Source organism: Myotis davidii, unplaced genomic scaffold, assembly GCF_000327345.1.
Source record: "Myotis davidii unplaced genomic scaffold, ASM32734v1 scaffold104, whole genome shotgun sequence".
In the NCBI taxonomy this organism is placed as follows: Eukaryota; Metazoa; Chordata; class Mammalia; order Chiroptera; family Vespertilionidae; genus Myotis; species Myotis davidii.
This window is the reverse complement of record NW_006296625.1, coordinates 2,739,170-2,756,157: the sequence shown is the minus strand read 5'-3', so window position 1 is coordinate 2,756,157 and position 16,988 is coordinate 2,739,170. Positions and strand designations below refer to the sequence as shown.

Below are 16,988 nucleotides of genomic sequence, written 5' to 3'. Positions count from 1 at the left end.
AGTACAGGATCATTTACTCTCCCACCGTCGGCGATCCAATCGATGAATACGTGAGTCTGACTCTCGTTCATTTGAACATTTTGTAATCTGACCAGGGTGGAGTGTGAGCTTCGGCTTTCTTCTTTAGGACGGTGCTAGGGTTAGAGCTGAGTCCTTGACTTCTGTGTGTCAGTTACATTCTCTATGACTTTCTCTGACATGAGATTGGGATCACCTGAATGTGCCCAGTATGGCCTTCCATACTACAGAGAATCAATGTCTTTGGGCTCAATTTTTATTCTAAATATAGATGGACAAAAACTGTCTTATCTTAGGAAATGCATATTTCTAACCACCTACCTATACCATAGGAATTAATTCTGGTGAAACATGGTACCAATTATTCTGAGCTAACTAAATTAATGGTCAAATGCTGTGACTATTCCAATCTCACCTTTTCTTTAAATCTAATTTTTTTACAAGGTCTTTCTTAAATATCCAGGAAAATTGATCTCCCTTTTCTCTAAATTTAACATTTTTCAGTACACTTTTGTTTTGGAATATACATACTCTAATATCAGCTTCAAACTTTCTGAGTGTCATGTTTTATCTCTTCAGAACCAGAGTCAAGTTTCTGGTAGCATAGCCCTTATTATGCATGTCCATTTGTTATGGATGGAAAATGTCAGCACTTGCTTTAAAATTCAGTGATAGCTTAAGTGGAAAATTACACATAGTGCTGATTATAAAGCAGTTTTGTCTGTGGTTTGCAACCATTTTGCTACATACGTTCTATTTGATCATTCTTCCATTATTCCTATGTTATAAAATATTTCATCTACTTGAACTTGATATATTAAGCTTTAATTTAAGTCCCACCCCATTTTTATTAATCTGACACACATGTAATTGCCATTTAGTGTTTCTGATCAAAATGGGATGAGCCGGATTGCCACACTTGGTTTGCCAAAGCAAAGGCGCTCGTACCTTAGTGTTTGTTCAGTCTTCCCAGGTACAACTAAGCAATTTCCCTTCAGTTTCTGAAAACTGTAAAAATATAATTTCTTTCCCCAATTTACCATTTGCAAGCAAGGAACTCTACTCTGGGAATCACTGGCATAAGTGATTCACATTATTTATGGAAGCAAAGCTTAAGGGGGGGGGGAGAGAGAGAGAGAGAGAGAGAAATAACTAGTTGATTCGTTTCCTCTCCATGGAGGAAGTTAAATGTATTTTCAATTTCTTATTTTTCACATCATTAGTATCAGCCAAACTGATACTCTTGAGAGCAGAAACCCTCACCAATGTATTTCCAGTGGCTGGTACCATGCCTGGCTCACAGTGGGTACTTGGTACATATTTGTTGAAGGAGTACACAGAAATGCAACATGTACCAATGAGAGATGAAGGAGAAAAAAATACTACTGAGCACTGCAGTACTAAGTAATGTGTACGGAGGTGTTGTACGCATTATTGCTTTTTATCCTCACAGTTTCCTTCAGAGGTGCTAAGTCATAAAGCTGGTAAATGGCTAATCTGGGATTTGAACCCAGATGTGTTTACTCTAAAGCCATTCTCCCATGCCACACACAGGCAGTGTGGGTGATCTGCCTTGCCATGAGCTATTGTGTAACAAAAATAAAATATGAAGAAAACATTACTGCTTATGGGAATCTATAAAACAATATTGTCTTTTGATCTGGAAGTCCTCTAGCTGATAATAAACTTATAATTTAACTTCCTCTATAGACCACTGTCCCAGGCAGGAGGAACAATGTAATACTGCAGCCCCTGCAATCTGATACTCCATATAAAATTACTGTTATTCCTATTTATGAAGATGGAGATGGTAGCCATCTAACAGGAAATGGAAGAACTGGTAAGTGTCTTAGACCTTTTATAATCTTTAAATGTTGCCTTTACCAATGCATCTCAAATACTACATTGGTATTGCATTAACTTTATATTAGGTATTGTATTTTGTCAAATTGATATGAGAACAGAACTTGTATTTTAACTGTTTAAAGGTCCACTTGAAGAAAAAGGAGAAAAAATCTGCATATTTTGCTTTGCTTGAGATAGTTTTACTTCTCCTTTGGAAAACCATTTCTCTGAGTCTGTTTTAGTTTGTGTGGTGTCAGTTAAGCCTGTAGCTGCTAAGTCAATTTAGTATTAGCAAAAAATCACTCCACCATGATAGAATTTTAAGTCATAAATAACTGAGATGTTTAGCATTTACCTTCTCTCTTTACAAATGTAGCTTTTTTTACAAAAATATTTTTTTCTATTGTAACAAGTACTTTACAAAGAACTACCAGTGCGGAGGCCCGCTCCCCCTTTCTCGCCTACACTGGTGGCAGTTGCTTGGGGTTTAGAGCAAAGGTTCTCCAGTTTGGTTGTGTTATGCCCAGATTTCAAGATCCCCAAGAAAACCACACCAGGGAGCCAGGCAGTCCGATGCAAAAGCAGAGGGTCCTTTATTTTCACCTCCCCCTCCTGGCCGACGCAGCGACTGGAAGCAGAGTGCCCCCACCGTGGGAAAAACAGGGTTTTAATAGGGGGTGGAGTGAGGGCAGGGAGCTGACTGTGGGCCCTGCCGATTGGCCAGGCGCAAGTCGGGTCTTGTTACACAGGATGTGGTCATCTCTATGGCGTGCATGTCCCTTGATTGTCATTGGTTAGTTTAAAGAAATCCCGGGCATGGCCAGCAGGGGCCTGGACTTCCGGGGGTAAAAAGGTACTTTCCTGAGCACATGGCAGCTGCCCCAACATGGAGGGTACGGGGCAAGATGGAGGGCATAGCCCTCGTCCTTTCAGGTTGCTCATTGGAATCACCTGAGGAGCTTTAAAAACTGCTTTGCCTGGGGGCCAGCCCCAGAGTTGCTGATGTAACTGGTATGAGGTGTGCATATGCTGCTGATACTCCGATGTGCACCCAAGGCTGAGAGCCACGCTTCAGCATAAAGGCATGCTGGGCTACAGATCTGGGTTCTGTTACTGGTAAGTATTGGCATTCCTTTTTTTTTTACTTTGTTCAGCATGATTTCAGGATCCTTACTATGCTCAGTTGCCCAAACTCCTTTTGTGCTTAAATGACTTTGGCAACGCTATAGAATTTGAAAGATCTACCATTCGCAAGCTCAGAAAAAAGCAAGACTAGAGTGGTTTCAGCTCAGTCTCCCAAGACCAGGAATTTACATATTTATTGACACCTATTGTCTATAGGACTGAGTCAAAGGAGACTCGGGTTAGTGATTTGAATTTAAAATCAAGATGATTTAATTTAACAACTTCCCATTTTTAAAACTTCCCCTTAGGTTTTAGAATATATTTTGATATTTTTCAGGGGAAATGGCACATTTCAGAATTTTGTGCTTATCAAAATATATTAAAAAAATCTTTCCTAGATATTGAATTTTCCAGGAAGGCTCAAAGCCATTTTCTAGTTGTTCTTCTGAAAAAGTTTTTCAAGATGAATTCCTTATTTGTGTAATTCTATGAATAATAACTCAGCATCTACTTCACATGCTGCCTAACTGCATTGATTTTTAGCACGTGGAGCTGGAGGCAGTGCCTGTGATAGTTTGAGGGTTTACTCTTCAGTGGTTGGCAAACCGCGGCTCGGCAAATTGCGGCTCTTTGGCTCCTTGAGTGTGGCTCTTCCACAAAATACTGACTTCTGCACATGGGCCACAAAGTTTCAATCGCACTGTACGTGCAAGCCCACATGTGGTATTTTGTGGAAGAGCCACACTCACGGGGCCAAAGAGCGGCATCTGGCTTGCGAGCCGCAGTTTGCCGACCACTGTACTAGGTTATGTTCATGGAGAGTAGAGCAGTGCTGGGAAAGAACCCATCTTAGTCATGAGCTAGCTGTATGGTCTTGGGAAAATCATGTCTTTTTTTAAAAAAAATATATTTCTTTATTGATTTCAGAGAGGAAGGGAGAAGGAGAGAGAGAGATAGAAACATCAAAGATGAGAGAGAATCATTGATCGGCTGCCTCCTGTACACCCCCAACTGGGGATCGAGCCCACAACCCAGGCATGTGCCCTTGGCCGGAATTGAACCTGGCACCCTTCAGTCCATAGGCAGATGCTCTATCCACCGAGCCAAGCTGGGTAGGGCTGGGCAAATCATATCTTATTATGTGATTAGGTGGTTGGACTAGGTAGTGTCTAAATTGCTTGTTGGCTCTAATAATCTGTACTCTCTAACGACCTAAAAGTGGTATGAGATTTCCTATTTTCTGTCATTCTGCATCATATAACAGCTCTGGAAATCACCAGTTCCCGAGTCCATTTGAGTTGCAGTTTGAATTTGAAAAACCCCTAAGCTTTCTGTTGAACATTTTAATATCTTTTGTTTTCTAAATAAGGAATTTATGGGATATCATTAAATTTCTTGCATGGGATTATACTATTAATACTTATAATCTATGCTCATCAAGTTCTTTGCTCTCCCTGTATGTCAATAAAAGGTCAGTAACATGTGCCAATATTTGTTTGCAGTGGGACTACTTCCACCTCAGAACATACACATCTCTGATGAATGGTATACAAGATTCAGGGTATCTTGGGATCCTTCGCCCTCTCCGGTTCTTGGATATAAAATTGTGTATAAGCCAGTGGGTAAGAAAGCACCTTTATCATCATATAAATGCACTGGAGAGTTATTTGGGTATGAGGGTATTCTTTGTTCCATTCCCTATGGTTAGATTCTACTGACAATTCAGTTGTCATATCAGTCTTCTTTGATCAGAGGTGTTTCTGGAAATAGCACTTTAAGCCAATGATTTCTAGTATCATTGTTACTATGGGTGTAGATGAGATTTTCATGACTAAAAATTTTATCTGGTCCATCAAACTGTGCATATTGAAAATGTTTGTGTTCAGACATCCCATGTGCTATTATGATTATGAAATAATGCATATTTAATCAATACAAACTTCTGTATTTTCCCCACGATGTCAAGGTTTCATTCCTTTTGGGGCATGTGAATTTTAGTTTAATTTATGACAGGCTTGCTTTCAATTTCCCATTGATCCTGGATAAAACCTTTATTAAATTACTTGCTGTGTTTCTGTTTTATCTACATGCTTAGAACAGTGGAAGAAAATACTCTTTGTACTAAATTTGCTAGGGTGTCTTCCATGCACTAGGAATGGCATGAGCTAGAAAATTTTCCTAGAAAAACATAGAGAAGGAAAGAGAAAGGGAAGGTGAGCTTGTGTAAGTAACGGAGAGAGAACTGAAAGAAGGAAGAGATGTTCGTAACTGTGGCCCTTCTGTCACTAAGTTTATGGAATGAGGTCCAAGATGGATGTTCTTAAATCATCTCTACAGTACATTAAAGAGGTTAATTTAGCACCTACTATGGGCAAAGCACAATGCTGGCAAAGGAGGCTCAGAGAAGAGGTCTGTGATTCTAAGGCAGCTGTTTGTGTGACTGATTAACTCATTAAAGGAACAGTGATGACATACCTGCTGCATTCCAGGCACTGTGCTGTGCTTTGACAATTAGAGGGTAAGAATCCAGTCTCTGCTTGCGGTTTTGTATTCACCATATAATGTGGCTTGTGCTACAGTGAGCAAGAGCGTAAGGGGCTTTGGAATTAATGCTGTTGATACTATCATTTGAGTATAAGTTTTAAGGGATTTTGATTTTAAGAAAAATTTGAGATTAGTGATAACATATATCTATGTATTTTCGTGATTGTTATTAAAGGTTCCAATGAGCCCATGGAAGTCTTTGTTGGAGAAGTGACCTCATACACGTTACACAATCTCAATCCCAGCACCATTTATGATGTAAATGTTTATGCTCAGTATGATTCTGGACTCAGTGTCCCCCTGACGGATCAAGGCACTACATGTGAGTCATGTGTCTTTGCATGGTTTTGAGAAAAAGTATAGTACAAATTACCAGGTCAGCCTGTTTTAATATTATTTCTTCTTAACATATGCATGTTTCCACAGAGATAAGTAGGTGATCTTTTATGCCCAGCTAAACAAATCTATAAGTAATATAATTCAATATACAAATATCAGTGTATGATGAGATATGTTTATTTCACAGAAATATTATATTTTGAATTTTGAAAGATTAAAAATTATGATTTCATTTCATAATGAATGATCTGTAGAATTAGAGTTGGGGTGCAAGGAATTTTTTTTGTAGTTTTTCTTGACATTTGATGTTAAAACATCTAGTACCTAAATGCATTGGTTTAATTGAAAGTTTTCCCAGAAATGCCATGATTATTGATTCAGCCCAGACAGAATTTGTTATCACCAAGTGCTTTAATAATCATTTAAGGACTTGGCAGATTGCCTTTTGGAAAAATTTCTTATTTTCCATGAGATGTTTTTGACACTTGTAGTGTTGAGAGGGCCTATGGGATATTTCTTTTCCCTGGAAAATCAGTGATGGAAAGCGAGACCTGTTTTGGCTGCACCACGTTTTCATGTATGTTTCTTATACGGAAACAGCAAGATTTTAGACATTCTTTTTTAGCCAAGTGGAAGTTCTAAAATTTTGTTATGATTAAAAGTATATTTTTCTGCCTTTGTTTATAAAGTAAATCTATTCTCTTTCTTTCTTTCTTTTGCAGTGTATTTAAATGTGACAGATCTGAACCCTTACCAGGTCGGGTGGGACACATTCTGTGTTAGATGGTCACCTCACCGGGCAGCCACCTCCTACAGGCTAAAGCTAAACCCTGCAGATGGTACGTGTGCAGAACAAGAAAAGAACTGGAGCTCATAGAAACATTTTAAAATTCAGTAAAGGAGATGCCATTTTGTTTACAAAATTATGTATAATATGCCTTTAAATGCAATTGAGGATGACACTGGCGTTTTCCTTTGTTGTCATGACCAGGAACGAGAGGACAGGAAATTACAGTGCGTGGATCAGAAACCAGTCACTGCTTCACTGGCCTTACACCAGACACCGACTACGGCGTCACTGTTTTCGTGCAGACACCAAACCTCGAGGGTCCTGGTGTCTCTGTCAGAGAACACACCAGTAAGTGTCTGAGCGACCTGGAACGTCTGTCAGGCGTCAGAATGGAATGCTCTGGGGGGCGGGAGACTTACGACCCCCGAACAGGCACGTCTCTGTATGGGCAGCAGAGATGATGTAATGATGGCAGGTTCTGGGAGGTGGAGTCTGTGGCTGGTTCAGGACCTTTACCTGGAGAAAATCCATGTTGCCCCTGTCACAGAGTTGGTATTATTTTTAAGGAAAGGGCTAGAGGATTGCCAGTGGACAGTGGGAAGTTGATGGGCGTCTATATGATCGACTTCTACTCATTTGACCCTATCTGAAGGCCTTACATTCACCCTTTGAATTTTGGCTTTGCGTTTTGTAGCTATAGTCAATGTTGAATGACTATCAGTGACACCAAATTCGGATACAGTAGAATTCCCAGTGTGTCCGTGCCAATGAGACTTGATCTTGTCACCAAGGATTTAAATCACTCTTAAAATTTACCTTCTGTGTTATGAAATGTGCACATATTGTGTTTCTCTAATTATCATTTTTTAAAATTCTAGCCTTAAAACCAACAGAAGCCCCTACTGAGCCACCCACACCTCCTCCCCCTCCCACAATTCCACCTGCTCGAGATGGTAAGTCCAGTTGATTTGGAAATGTAATAAGTAAGAAGGGATTTGTTGCCTCCTTACTAATGCAGCCTGCACATCGTTTACAATTGATATAGAACATTTTTGATTTATGATTCTGGTTGAAGAGTTTTTAGGATAACAAAGATCGCCAGCAATTTGTTCTCTCCCTCCAGGAGCATTTTGGTGTGAATGGAATCAGTCCTAAACTACTTTAGCTCTTCCATTGGAACTTGTTTTCGTTCATTTGCACAGTGGTTCTCAACCTTCCGAATGCTGCGACCCTTTAATACAGTTCCTCATGTCGTGGTGACCCCCAACCATAAAATTATTTCCGTTGCTACTTCATAACTGTAATTTTGCTACTGTTATGAATCGTAATGTAAATATCTGATATGCAGGATGTATTTTCCTCGTTACAAATTGAACGTAATTAAAGCATAGTGATTAATCACAAAAACAATATGTAATTATATATGTGTTTTCCGATGGTCTTAGGCGATCCCTGTGAAAGGGTCGTTTGACCCCCAAAGGGGTTGCGACCCACAGGTTGAGAACCGCTGATTTTGCAGATTACTGTCTCATGATATCTTACATAGTTCATGGTCACCTGGTGGGCCTTTGTTTCCGGGGGCTGCTGACATCAGTAGGATCCATGAATTTTTTGGCTTTATCTGCAAGCTAACTCCTGCGCCTTTGGGTTTGGAAGTCCTGGTTTCTGACCTGAGAAGTGCCCTGGATTACACAAAGCTAAAACATTTCTATTCACTAAAGTCTGAGGCATAATTGTCACTTGAGAACATTAAAGCTGGTCTCTCAAGTAATTTGGGGCAGTTCTCTGTGCTTTATCAAATTAAGTTTAAACTAATTAACTACTGGTTTATTCCCCCTCGCCCCACATTCTGTTTTCTCAGTTAAACTGAAATCATTTCAGATTTTTAAAGTATTTTCCTTTTATCTTAGAAGGCTCTAGACTGCCACAACTTCTTTAAACCTATTAAATAAGATAAAAGTTAAAAGTATATTTTATAGGGTAAATTATTGTTTTAATGGGTTTCTTGAAATTTAGGTTGTTGAAAGAAATTCAGTAAATAATCTTGGCTTTTGAGTTAATACTTTACTTTTTAGAGCAGTTTTATGTTCATAGCAAAATTGAGCAGAAAGTACATAATGTTCCCATGTATACCCTGTACCCTCACACGCACAGCCTCCCCCAGCATCACCCTCCTGTACCACAGTGGCACATTTGTTACCATCCATGAGCCTATATTGACACACCATTATCACCCAAAATCTATAGGTTATATTTGGGTCCACTCTTGGTGTCGTACATGCTACATGTTAAATTTTTATAGAATAAAATGTTGTTAAATTTTTATTTTCAGATTTTTTTTTTTAGTCTTCAAGTCTGAAGATTCAATGAAAGATATTTATTTTATTCCCTCCCTTCCTTCCCTCCATATAATCATAGTGGCCTAATTTAAAATAAGACACCTTATTTGCACCAAATCTTTGATAAGTATATACAAAATTTCTAATCTTGTTAAATTCTGGACATTGTTGCTTTTCATTTCCTTTCATCCTCATTTATTGCTTGAGGCTACTTGAAGAGTTCCATAAGGAAAGAGCATATATTTGCATAATGGATCTAAATAGGTGGAGTAATTCCAGAGCAGAAATTGAGGGCCAGTTAGATAGTGCCTCTCACACTTTATTGTGAGTAGGAACCATCTGGGCATCTTGTTGCTGATTCTGACTGAGGAACTCTGGGGTAGGGCCCAGGATTCTGCATTTCTAAGAAGCTTTCCCGGCCATGCTATTGCCACTGAACCATACTTTGAGTAGCAAGGTGATAGGCTGCATTTCTCAGTTGTGTAATTTCACTTGAATGAAAGAATTCGTGAGATTTGGAGCTTCCTTTTTCTAATTTTATTTCCCCAGTATGCAAAGGGGCCAAGGCAGATATTGTATTCTTGACTGATGCCTCCTGGAGTATCGGGGATGACAATTTTAACAAAGTTGTAAAGTTCATCTTCAATACTGTGGGAGCCTTTGATGAAATCAATCCTGGTGGAATTCAGGTGGGTGTCTTTTCATGGTGGCTATTCACTTGTAATGTCTTGCTATGTCCTTCGACCTTCTCTTTTTAAGTAGAAAGACTTTTCACTACAAATTATGTTTTGACTTTTGTTATTTGATATTTTCATTACACATGTATTTTTGGGAAGGAGTTGAGTATAAATGGTAAATAAACAGAAAAATAAATATTCCTTTAGGTATTCTCTTTGGCTAGATGATATTCCTATTGAGTAATTTAGGGGGTTCTAACTTCCTGCTTAAAACTCTTACAATGATACACTTCCATGAAAGGTCAGCTGATGTTCTGGAAATTAAATGCATTGTGATAATCACCCTTGTTAAGCCAGCGGAGTCGGTGAGGAATAGTGACTGGAGTGGGTGTGTGGAGCCCTGCTACCCCCTCTGTCATGGCATCCAAGGTACCACCTTGACCAGAAGAACGGCCATTATTGACTCCGAGGGTATTTCATTTTTGTTTTCCTAAAATAGCTACAAATTATATTGCTGTGAAATTACTTCAAAAGTATTTGTTTTACTAAAGTTGGAACTTAGAAAAGGTTATCTTTCCATAAGAGGCTTTGAAGAATAATTCATCATATAGCCATAATTTACCTGTAAATTGGAAAATCTCCTTCACTACGCTCAATAAACCAATGAACTGAACACTTAAGTCCAGTGGCTCTAAACTATGTTTTGGTGAGCCCTTCTTCCCAGGCCCCTCTGAGAATCTGAATAAAGCTATTATTAGTTATTTCTAGGATTCTGTAAACTTGAAGACCCACTTCAAATTCCCCCGTTTCTGGAGTGGCTTTCTTGATGGCTTTAGGCATTCTGTGCTCCTGCAGGATATTGTCTGGGTTACTATATAGCAAGTATCACTTTTTATGGTCATTATTGTGTGCGACTCTCTTCTATCTCACTCATTGACTCCTTAAGGCAAGGGACTATATTGTTTTTTGCTGATGAATTTTTTTCTTTATTTTGGCAGCTTGTACTTTTTCATGTGGCAACTTAGAGACATTATGAAAATAAGAGATTTTGACATAAACCACAAATAATTTCATAAGCAAATCATGTCTTCTTTTATGGAAGAGTACTTTATGGACTATACTAAATTTCAAATCCTCAAATAACCTTGTGGATATTATTCCAACCCAAGAAAAGGAAAAAGTCAGGCCAGTTATACTCTCAATTTAATGTGTCAACAGCTAAGCCAGTTTTCCATCCTTTTAGAAATTTAAGATATCTAATAAAAAATAAAAAAATAGCTATCATATTTTATTAACTTCTCTGTGCCAACTATTTTGCATACATGATTGCTACATGTGTCTTTACAACAATCCTAGAAAGCAAGTATAATTATCTCAATTTTTCTGAGGAGGAAACGAAAGCCCAGAGATGTCAGGAACTTGCCCAGGGTCACATGGCCATTAATTGGCAGAGCTAGGATTTCAGTCCAGCGACTCCTGACTACAAAGCCTGTACTCTTTCCACTAAATCACACTGTCACTAAGTTTGTGATGAGGGCTGATTATTATCACACATGTGATATTTTCGTATTACCCGAAGGAGTGGATGTGGTCAGTGAGAAGGAGCACTTGACTGCAGAACCAATTGCTTAGCCCACATTTGAGTTCAAGAGAGTGTGTTCTCATTGCTCCTCGATTTTACCCATCCCTTCTTATACCCTGGAGAAAGGTGCCACATGAATATAGTATATTTATATGTTCCTATCAATTCTTGTCTATTCATTAAAGATTAGAAATTAACTTCCTGAGCCAGCAGCAGTCAGTGTTATAATACTAGCTTTAAGGAGCTTTATAATACTCTGTCAGGTCTGAGACACTTCCTTTTCCCATTTGGCAGTTAGAGGATTCACTGGAAAATTGAAACATAAAAAGAGATGACTGACTCTCCTCACAAACCGCATTTTCTTTCAGGTCTCATTTGTGCAGTACAGTGATGAAGTCAAGTCTGAGTTCAAGCTGAACACGTACAATGACAAGGCCCAAGCCCTCGGGGCCCTCCAGAATATTAGGTACAGAGGAGGAAACACCAGAACAGGTACAGTTGATCAGAGTGTTTGGAGTGGAAGAACCGAGTGTACCATCTACTTTAACATTCGAATTCTTAGCAGTTGGGCATGGCTAATGGCGCTTGGATAGTTTGCATTGAGGTGACACTAAAATGTTTCATGCCACCCTCTATAGGCAAGGCTCTCACGTTTATCAAGGAAAAGGTCTTGACCTGGGAGAGTGGCATGAGGAAGAATGTCCCCAAAGTGCTGGTTGTGGTCACAGACGGTCGGTCGCAGGACGAGGTGAAGAAAGCCGCTTCGGTCATCCAGCAGTCAGGTGAGCCCAGGCCTGAGCTCCATGCTTAGTGCTTGCACTCATTATGTTAACGGTTTTGAACATTCAGAAATGATTGCAAGAAACCCCAAATTTCTGATTTACTTTATTGTTCCTGTTGAATCTGTATGTCATACTCTTACAATATTAGTTTATGTTTAATTGTGGGATGGTTTGATGATTGCTCAGAAATAGCATGGTGTATAGTCTTTGGGTAAGATGTGATTCAGGGTCTGTCAATGAGCAAACTAGATTTCTCGTGGGGGCTGGAAGGCTGTGGAATGCAAACATGGGATGATCCCAGAGCAGGCTTCCTGCCACAGCAGAAGTGAGTCTTATGCTGGCTTCTGTGCAAGGGGAACAGAGGGAAGCCTTCACTTTAGCACAGCCTGGCAGGTGCAGGCTCAAAGCAGGTTTCTCAAAGGTACACTGCACAGGAGGAACAGCCAGGTCCCAGGGACACGTCTCTGGGGCACATCTTGGCAAACAAACATCCTTAGTGCCTCCTGGCAACACTGCCCTTTGGATGAGTTATTTAGGATTATTAGAGATGAAACAAGGTAATTCCAGTACTTGCATTAATGCCCTCTCTGAAGCCCCCTCAGGTCCCAGGTAGACATATGTTGTGCATTACCTATTGCAGTGATTGAAAAGTACTTGGTTACATGGAACTGCACTGATCTTTTTATAAATTACTGCTACTGTTTTATGCGCTTTGATCAGATTTCAACATATTTTGTGCTCCTAGCTGACTTAAGTTTGGGGTTATGAATACTTACTCCTTATGTTACCTTATTTATACCTAATTATGTAACTCATTCCTTACATAGTTATTTTTTTAACAGTCAAATCAAGCTTTTGGAGTAAAAATTTTACTTGTATTAACCTAAATAAATAAAGTTATTGCTAGTGGGAATTGTATATTTCATTTTACTTTTTAAACATTTCTTTTTTTATTGATTTCAGAGAGGAAGGGAGAAGGAGAGAGAGATAGAAACATCAAATAATGAAAGAGAAACATTGATTGGCTGCCTCCTGCACGCCCCACATTGGGGATCGAGGAATCAAACCGTGACCTCCTGGTTCCTAGGTTGATGCTCAACCACTGGGCCATGCTGGCCGGGCCATATATTTCATTTTAAAAGTGACCAGAATGCTGCCTTTGAGCTTGAGTTTGTTGAGAATCAAATTTTTAAGTGAGCCCATTCCTGGTTTCTGAGTCACGTAAGCTTAAAATGTTAATGGTGCCCAAGAGAGCTGCAGAATTCTTGGGTCTATCAGCACTGCAGAGCTGGGGAAGGAAATGAGCACCACGTTAATCTTTCTGCTCTGAAAATGTTGGCCTTTTGTCAGAATTTTATTCTAGGAAATCCAATTAATTGAATTTTATAATCCAGAAAATAGGAAGACCTGGAGAAAGGACATATTTATATATTTATTTTTAAAGTATATTTTATTGATTTTTTACAGAGAGGAAGGGAGAGAGATAGAGAGTTAGAAACATCAATGAGCGAGAAGCATCGATCAGCTGCCTCCTGCACACCCCGCACTGGGGATGTGCCCACAGCCAAGGTACATGCCCTTGACCGGAATTGAACCTGGGATCCTTGAGTCCGCAGGCCGACGCTCTATCTACTGAGCCAAACCAGTTAGGGCGAAAGGACATATTTATTAAGGAGAGTTTGTGTCAGTTAAAAGGACGTGCTGCACACACTGAGGAAATATAGCATTGATTCTGATAAGATTTTACTTTGAGTTGTTTAAACAATAAAAGACAGGGAAAGGGCTATGTAATTCACTCTGTAAACATGCTTTTCAGGGTTCAGTGTCTTTGTCGTTGGTGTGGCTGATGTGGAGTACAACGAGCTTGCCAATATTGCTAGCAAACCAAGCGAGCGGCACGTGTTCATTGTGGATGACTTTGAATCTTTTGAGAAGATAGAGGACAACCTCATCACATTTGTCTGTGAAACTGCCACCTCAAGTAAGTCATGGTCCACATGGGACCATAATCTCACTTGTTTTGAAAAATAACTACTTGGTAGGCCATTCCCTGTCCTATATGGGATCAAGCCTGTGCATAAATAGATCCTGGAAAATCCCTTGAGAACCCGATGAGTCATTGTTCCTATTGAGATTGTGCTAAGTGTGTGCTTGACAGAGGTCCATTTTAAGCTTTGAAGATGTAATATATTCCTTATATGGAAATAAAGTGTCTTAATACATCCTTTCCCCACCATCCCAATGCCTGTGACATTTGAGTAAATTAGTCTTCAGCTTTGGGAATGCGTTCATAGAAGCATTACTGTGAGATGAAGGTTTGCCCCTATTAGTGATCAATTGGTGTTTGTTCTGTCAACATCCGGGCTTCAAGGGAGCAATGAGAAAACTGACTTGTATATGTCATGTGTGCTCCATAGAAATTTATTTGGTTCCCATTTGTCTTTTTGGTTATAGATTTTTCTCCTTATGCCAAGATCTCATGTTCAACTTTTAAAATACAGTGAAGGTCAAAACGTCCATTATTTTTGTCAATTTATCCTCTTCCCCATCCATTAACACTGAGTCTTGGAGCATTAGATTATGGAGGCAGTTGTGCAGCTTGTCTAGACTTTTGATCCTAGGCAGGGCTATGATTTGTAAGTGTTACAGTTTCCCCTATTAAACATTATATTAAATCCTCAGAGATCTGGGAGAGATGGCAATAGTAAACAATGGTCAATACTTTACTGTGAAACTGACCTTGAAACTCAGAAAGGAGCTGTCCTGGTGCCAGGTGGGCAGAGGGAACTACAGTTGTCGCATGTCCACTCCCAGTGGTCCTGAAAGCCACTCTGGGATTCCTGGCTCTGGGGGCCCAGTGTGAAAACCGCTGTAGACGTGTAATTGTTACATGATGTTTGGTAGGCATGCTTGGCAGAGGATAGAAGAGAGTTGGATGGCAACATACTCCTCTTGCCTTTGCAAAAATCTGAAATTCCCCGGGTGGGAGAAAAAAAAGTTCTTTAAGCTATTTAAAAACATCTGAAATTCCCCCTTTAATTGTATTTTACTATTCTTAAAAACATTGTAGAATTCTAATTGGGTTGGAGAATGTTCAGAAGACATTGCTAATACTGGTCAATAGTATAATTTCTTCTACACATGGGAAGTCTACAAGAAATCTGTTATAAAATAATTAGATCAATGTGAGTCTTTATAAATGCATGAACAATTTCATTATTTGATATATGTACATCGCTGATTTGTGTCTATATACAATGTTTGCATATTGCGTTGGTGAATCGTACTTAAAGAGCACTGTCTATTGCAGATTGCCCTCTCATTTATTTGGATGGCTACACCTCACCAGGTAAGCATTTATAAACGTGGGCTAATTTGTTTCAGGGTTCAAGCCAAAAAATAATTTAAATGACCTCACTTCAATATTTCATTTTCTGTCGTAAAGGTTTTAAGATGCTTGAAGCATACAACCTCACGGAGAAGAATTTTGCTTCCGTCCAAGGCGTCTCTTTGGAGTCAGGGTCTTTCCCCAGCTACTCCTCCTACAGGCTTCAGAAGAACGCCTTCGTCAATCAGCCCACAGCGTGAGTGTGACAGCAGGCGGGTCTTTTTCTGACAATGATGATTTCTGAGGCTCTTGGAATCCTGGAACTTTCGATTGGTCAGAAGACTCCTTACGAACGACCTAGCTTAATTTCCGTCAATGCAGTTGGGCTAAGTGTCTTCCCCCAGGTCACACAGGAGATGAGGACTCCAGCCTTGGTCTCCTCAAGCCTCAGCATCTCATCCAGGTTCTGTAGGATTATGGATTCCTGGCCCTTTTGAATTCAAGGCGAGGATCATAGCTCTGCTTTTGCTAAGGGAGGCTGTTTAAACAGGAAGGCGATTTCTTATTTGGAACGCTGCTCCCCGTGGTGCAGAGGGACTGCTGCAATAGGTGCAGGAGGAGAGCAGCATTCTTTTCAGGGTTTCAGAACCTCCAGCAGATGAGAGCCCTCGCAGCTCTGCTTGTCCGAGTCCCCGGGGCAGCGGTTGATTTTTATTGGCCGCTGCTCCCATGATCTGCCGGGGAGCTCTAGAGCAGTGGTTCTCAACCTGGGCTGCACATTAGAATCACCTGGGAATCTTTTTTAAAATCCTGATTTCTGGGCCCCATCCTCCGGAAATTCTGTTTCTTTGTTGCTAACGTTGTGGTCCCACCCCATAACAAAGAAACAGAATTTCCGGAGGACGAGGCCCAGAAATCAGGATTTTAAAAGGATTCCCCATTGATTCTAATGTGCAGCCAAGGTTGAGAACCACTGCTCTAGATGTTGTTATTTTATACTCCATGCAAGTTTGCACCTGGGAACGATAACCAAAGTATGTATTTTTTATTCATTAGAATGGAAACATTTTAATCTTGAGAAATATGTGTTTGGCAGCTTAGAGAGCGAAAAGAACACGCAGAAATAAAGCTTTCAGTAACTGAGGACAGGGTCAGAAAATGCTGTCTGAAATGTGAAACGCTCTGGGAAAGCTGACGGAAAATTCAGACTTAAACCGAAACTAATTTCTTTTAAGGAAGCAGAGATCGTATTGTAGTGCGGCCACACTGAAGTTCCTAACTCTTTGATGGTCAACCAGCCTGGTTCCCAATTTTAGGTTTTTCAGTAAACCTTCAGATCCAGCGTTTAACTCTCAGTCACCCCAAGATTTGATACCTACCTTTAAAAGATTTTTTAAAAATTGATTTCACAGAGGAAGGGAGAGAGAGAGATAGAAACATCAATGATGAGAGAGAATCACACAGGGGATCAAGCCCGAAACCCGGGCAGTGTCCTGACTGGAAATTGAACCGTGACCTTCTGGTTCATAGGTCGACGCTCAGCCACTGAGCCACCTCGGCTGGGCAATACCTACCTTTTTACTCATGATAGCCTATTGTCCTCTCATGAGTCAGAGCTT

The 16,988-nt window shown here is 40.0% G+C and overlaps 1 protein-coding gene across 1 annotated transcript in view; it reads left to right on the top strand.

Annotated features, from left to right (window-relative positions):
- COL12A1 (collagen type XII alpha 1) overlaps positions 1-16,988 on the top strand; it is a 115,208-nt gene that overhangs the window by 65,469 nt on the left and 32,751 nt on the right. Inside the window, exons 38-50 of the mRNA XM_015569386.1 lie at positions 3-50; positions 1,729-1,858; positions 4,491-4,610; positions 5,708-5,854; positions 6,594-6,710; positions 6,863-7,009; positions 7,540-7,614; positions 9,550-9,689; positions 11,628-11,751; positions 11,898-12,041; positions 13,858-14,022; positions 15,352-15,390; positions 15,487-15,625. Of these exons, the coding sequence (XP_015424872.1) occupies positions 3-50; positions 1,729-1,858; positions 4,491-4,610; positions 5,708-5,854; positions 6,594-6,710; positions 6,863-7,009; positions 7,540-7,614; positions 9,550-9,689; positions 11,628-11,751; positions 11,898-12,041; positions 13,858-14,022; positions 15,352-15,390; positions 15,487-15,625 (1,535 nt within the window). The remainder of the gene's footprint in view (positions 1-2; positions 51-1,728; positions 1,859-4,490; positions 4,611-5,707; positions 5,855-6,593; positions 6,711-6,862; positions 7,010-7,539; positions 7,615-9,549; positions 9,690-11,627; positions 11,752-11,897; positions 12,042-13,857; positions 14,023-15,351; positions 15,391-15,486; positions 15,626-16,988) is intronic.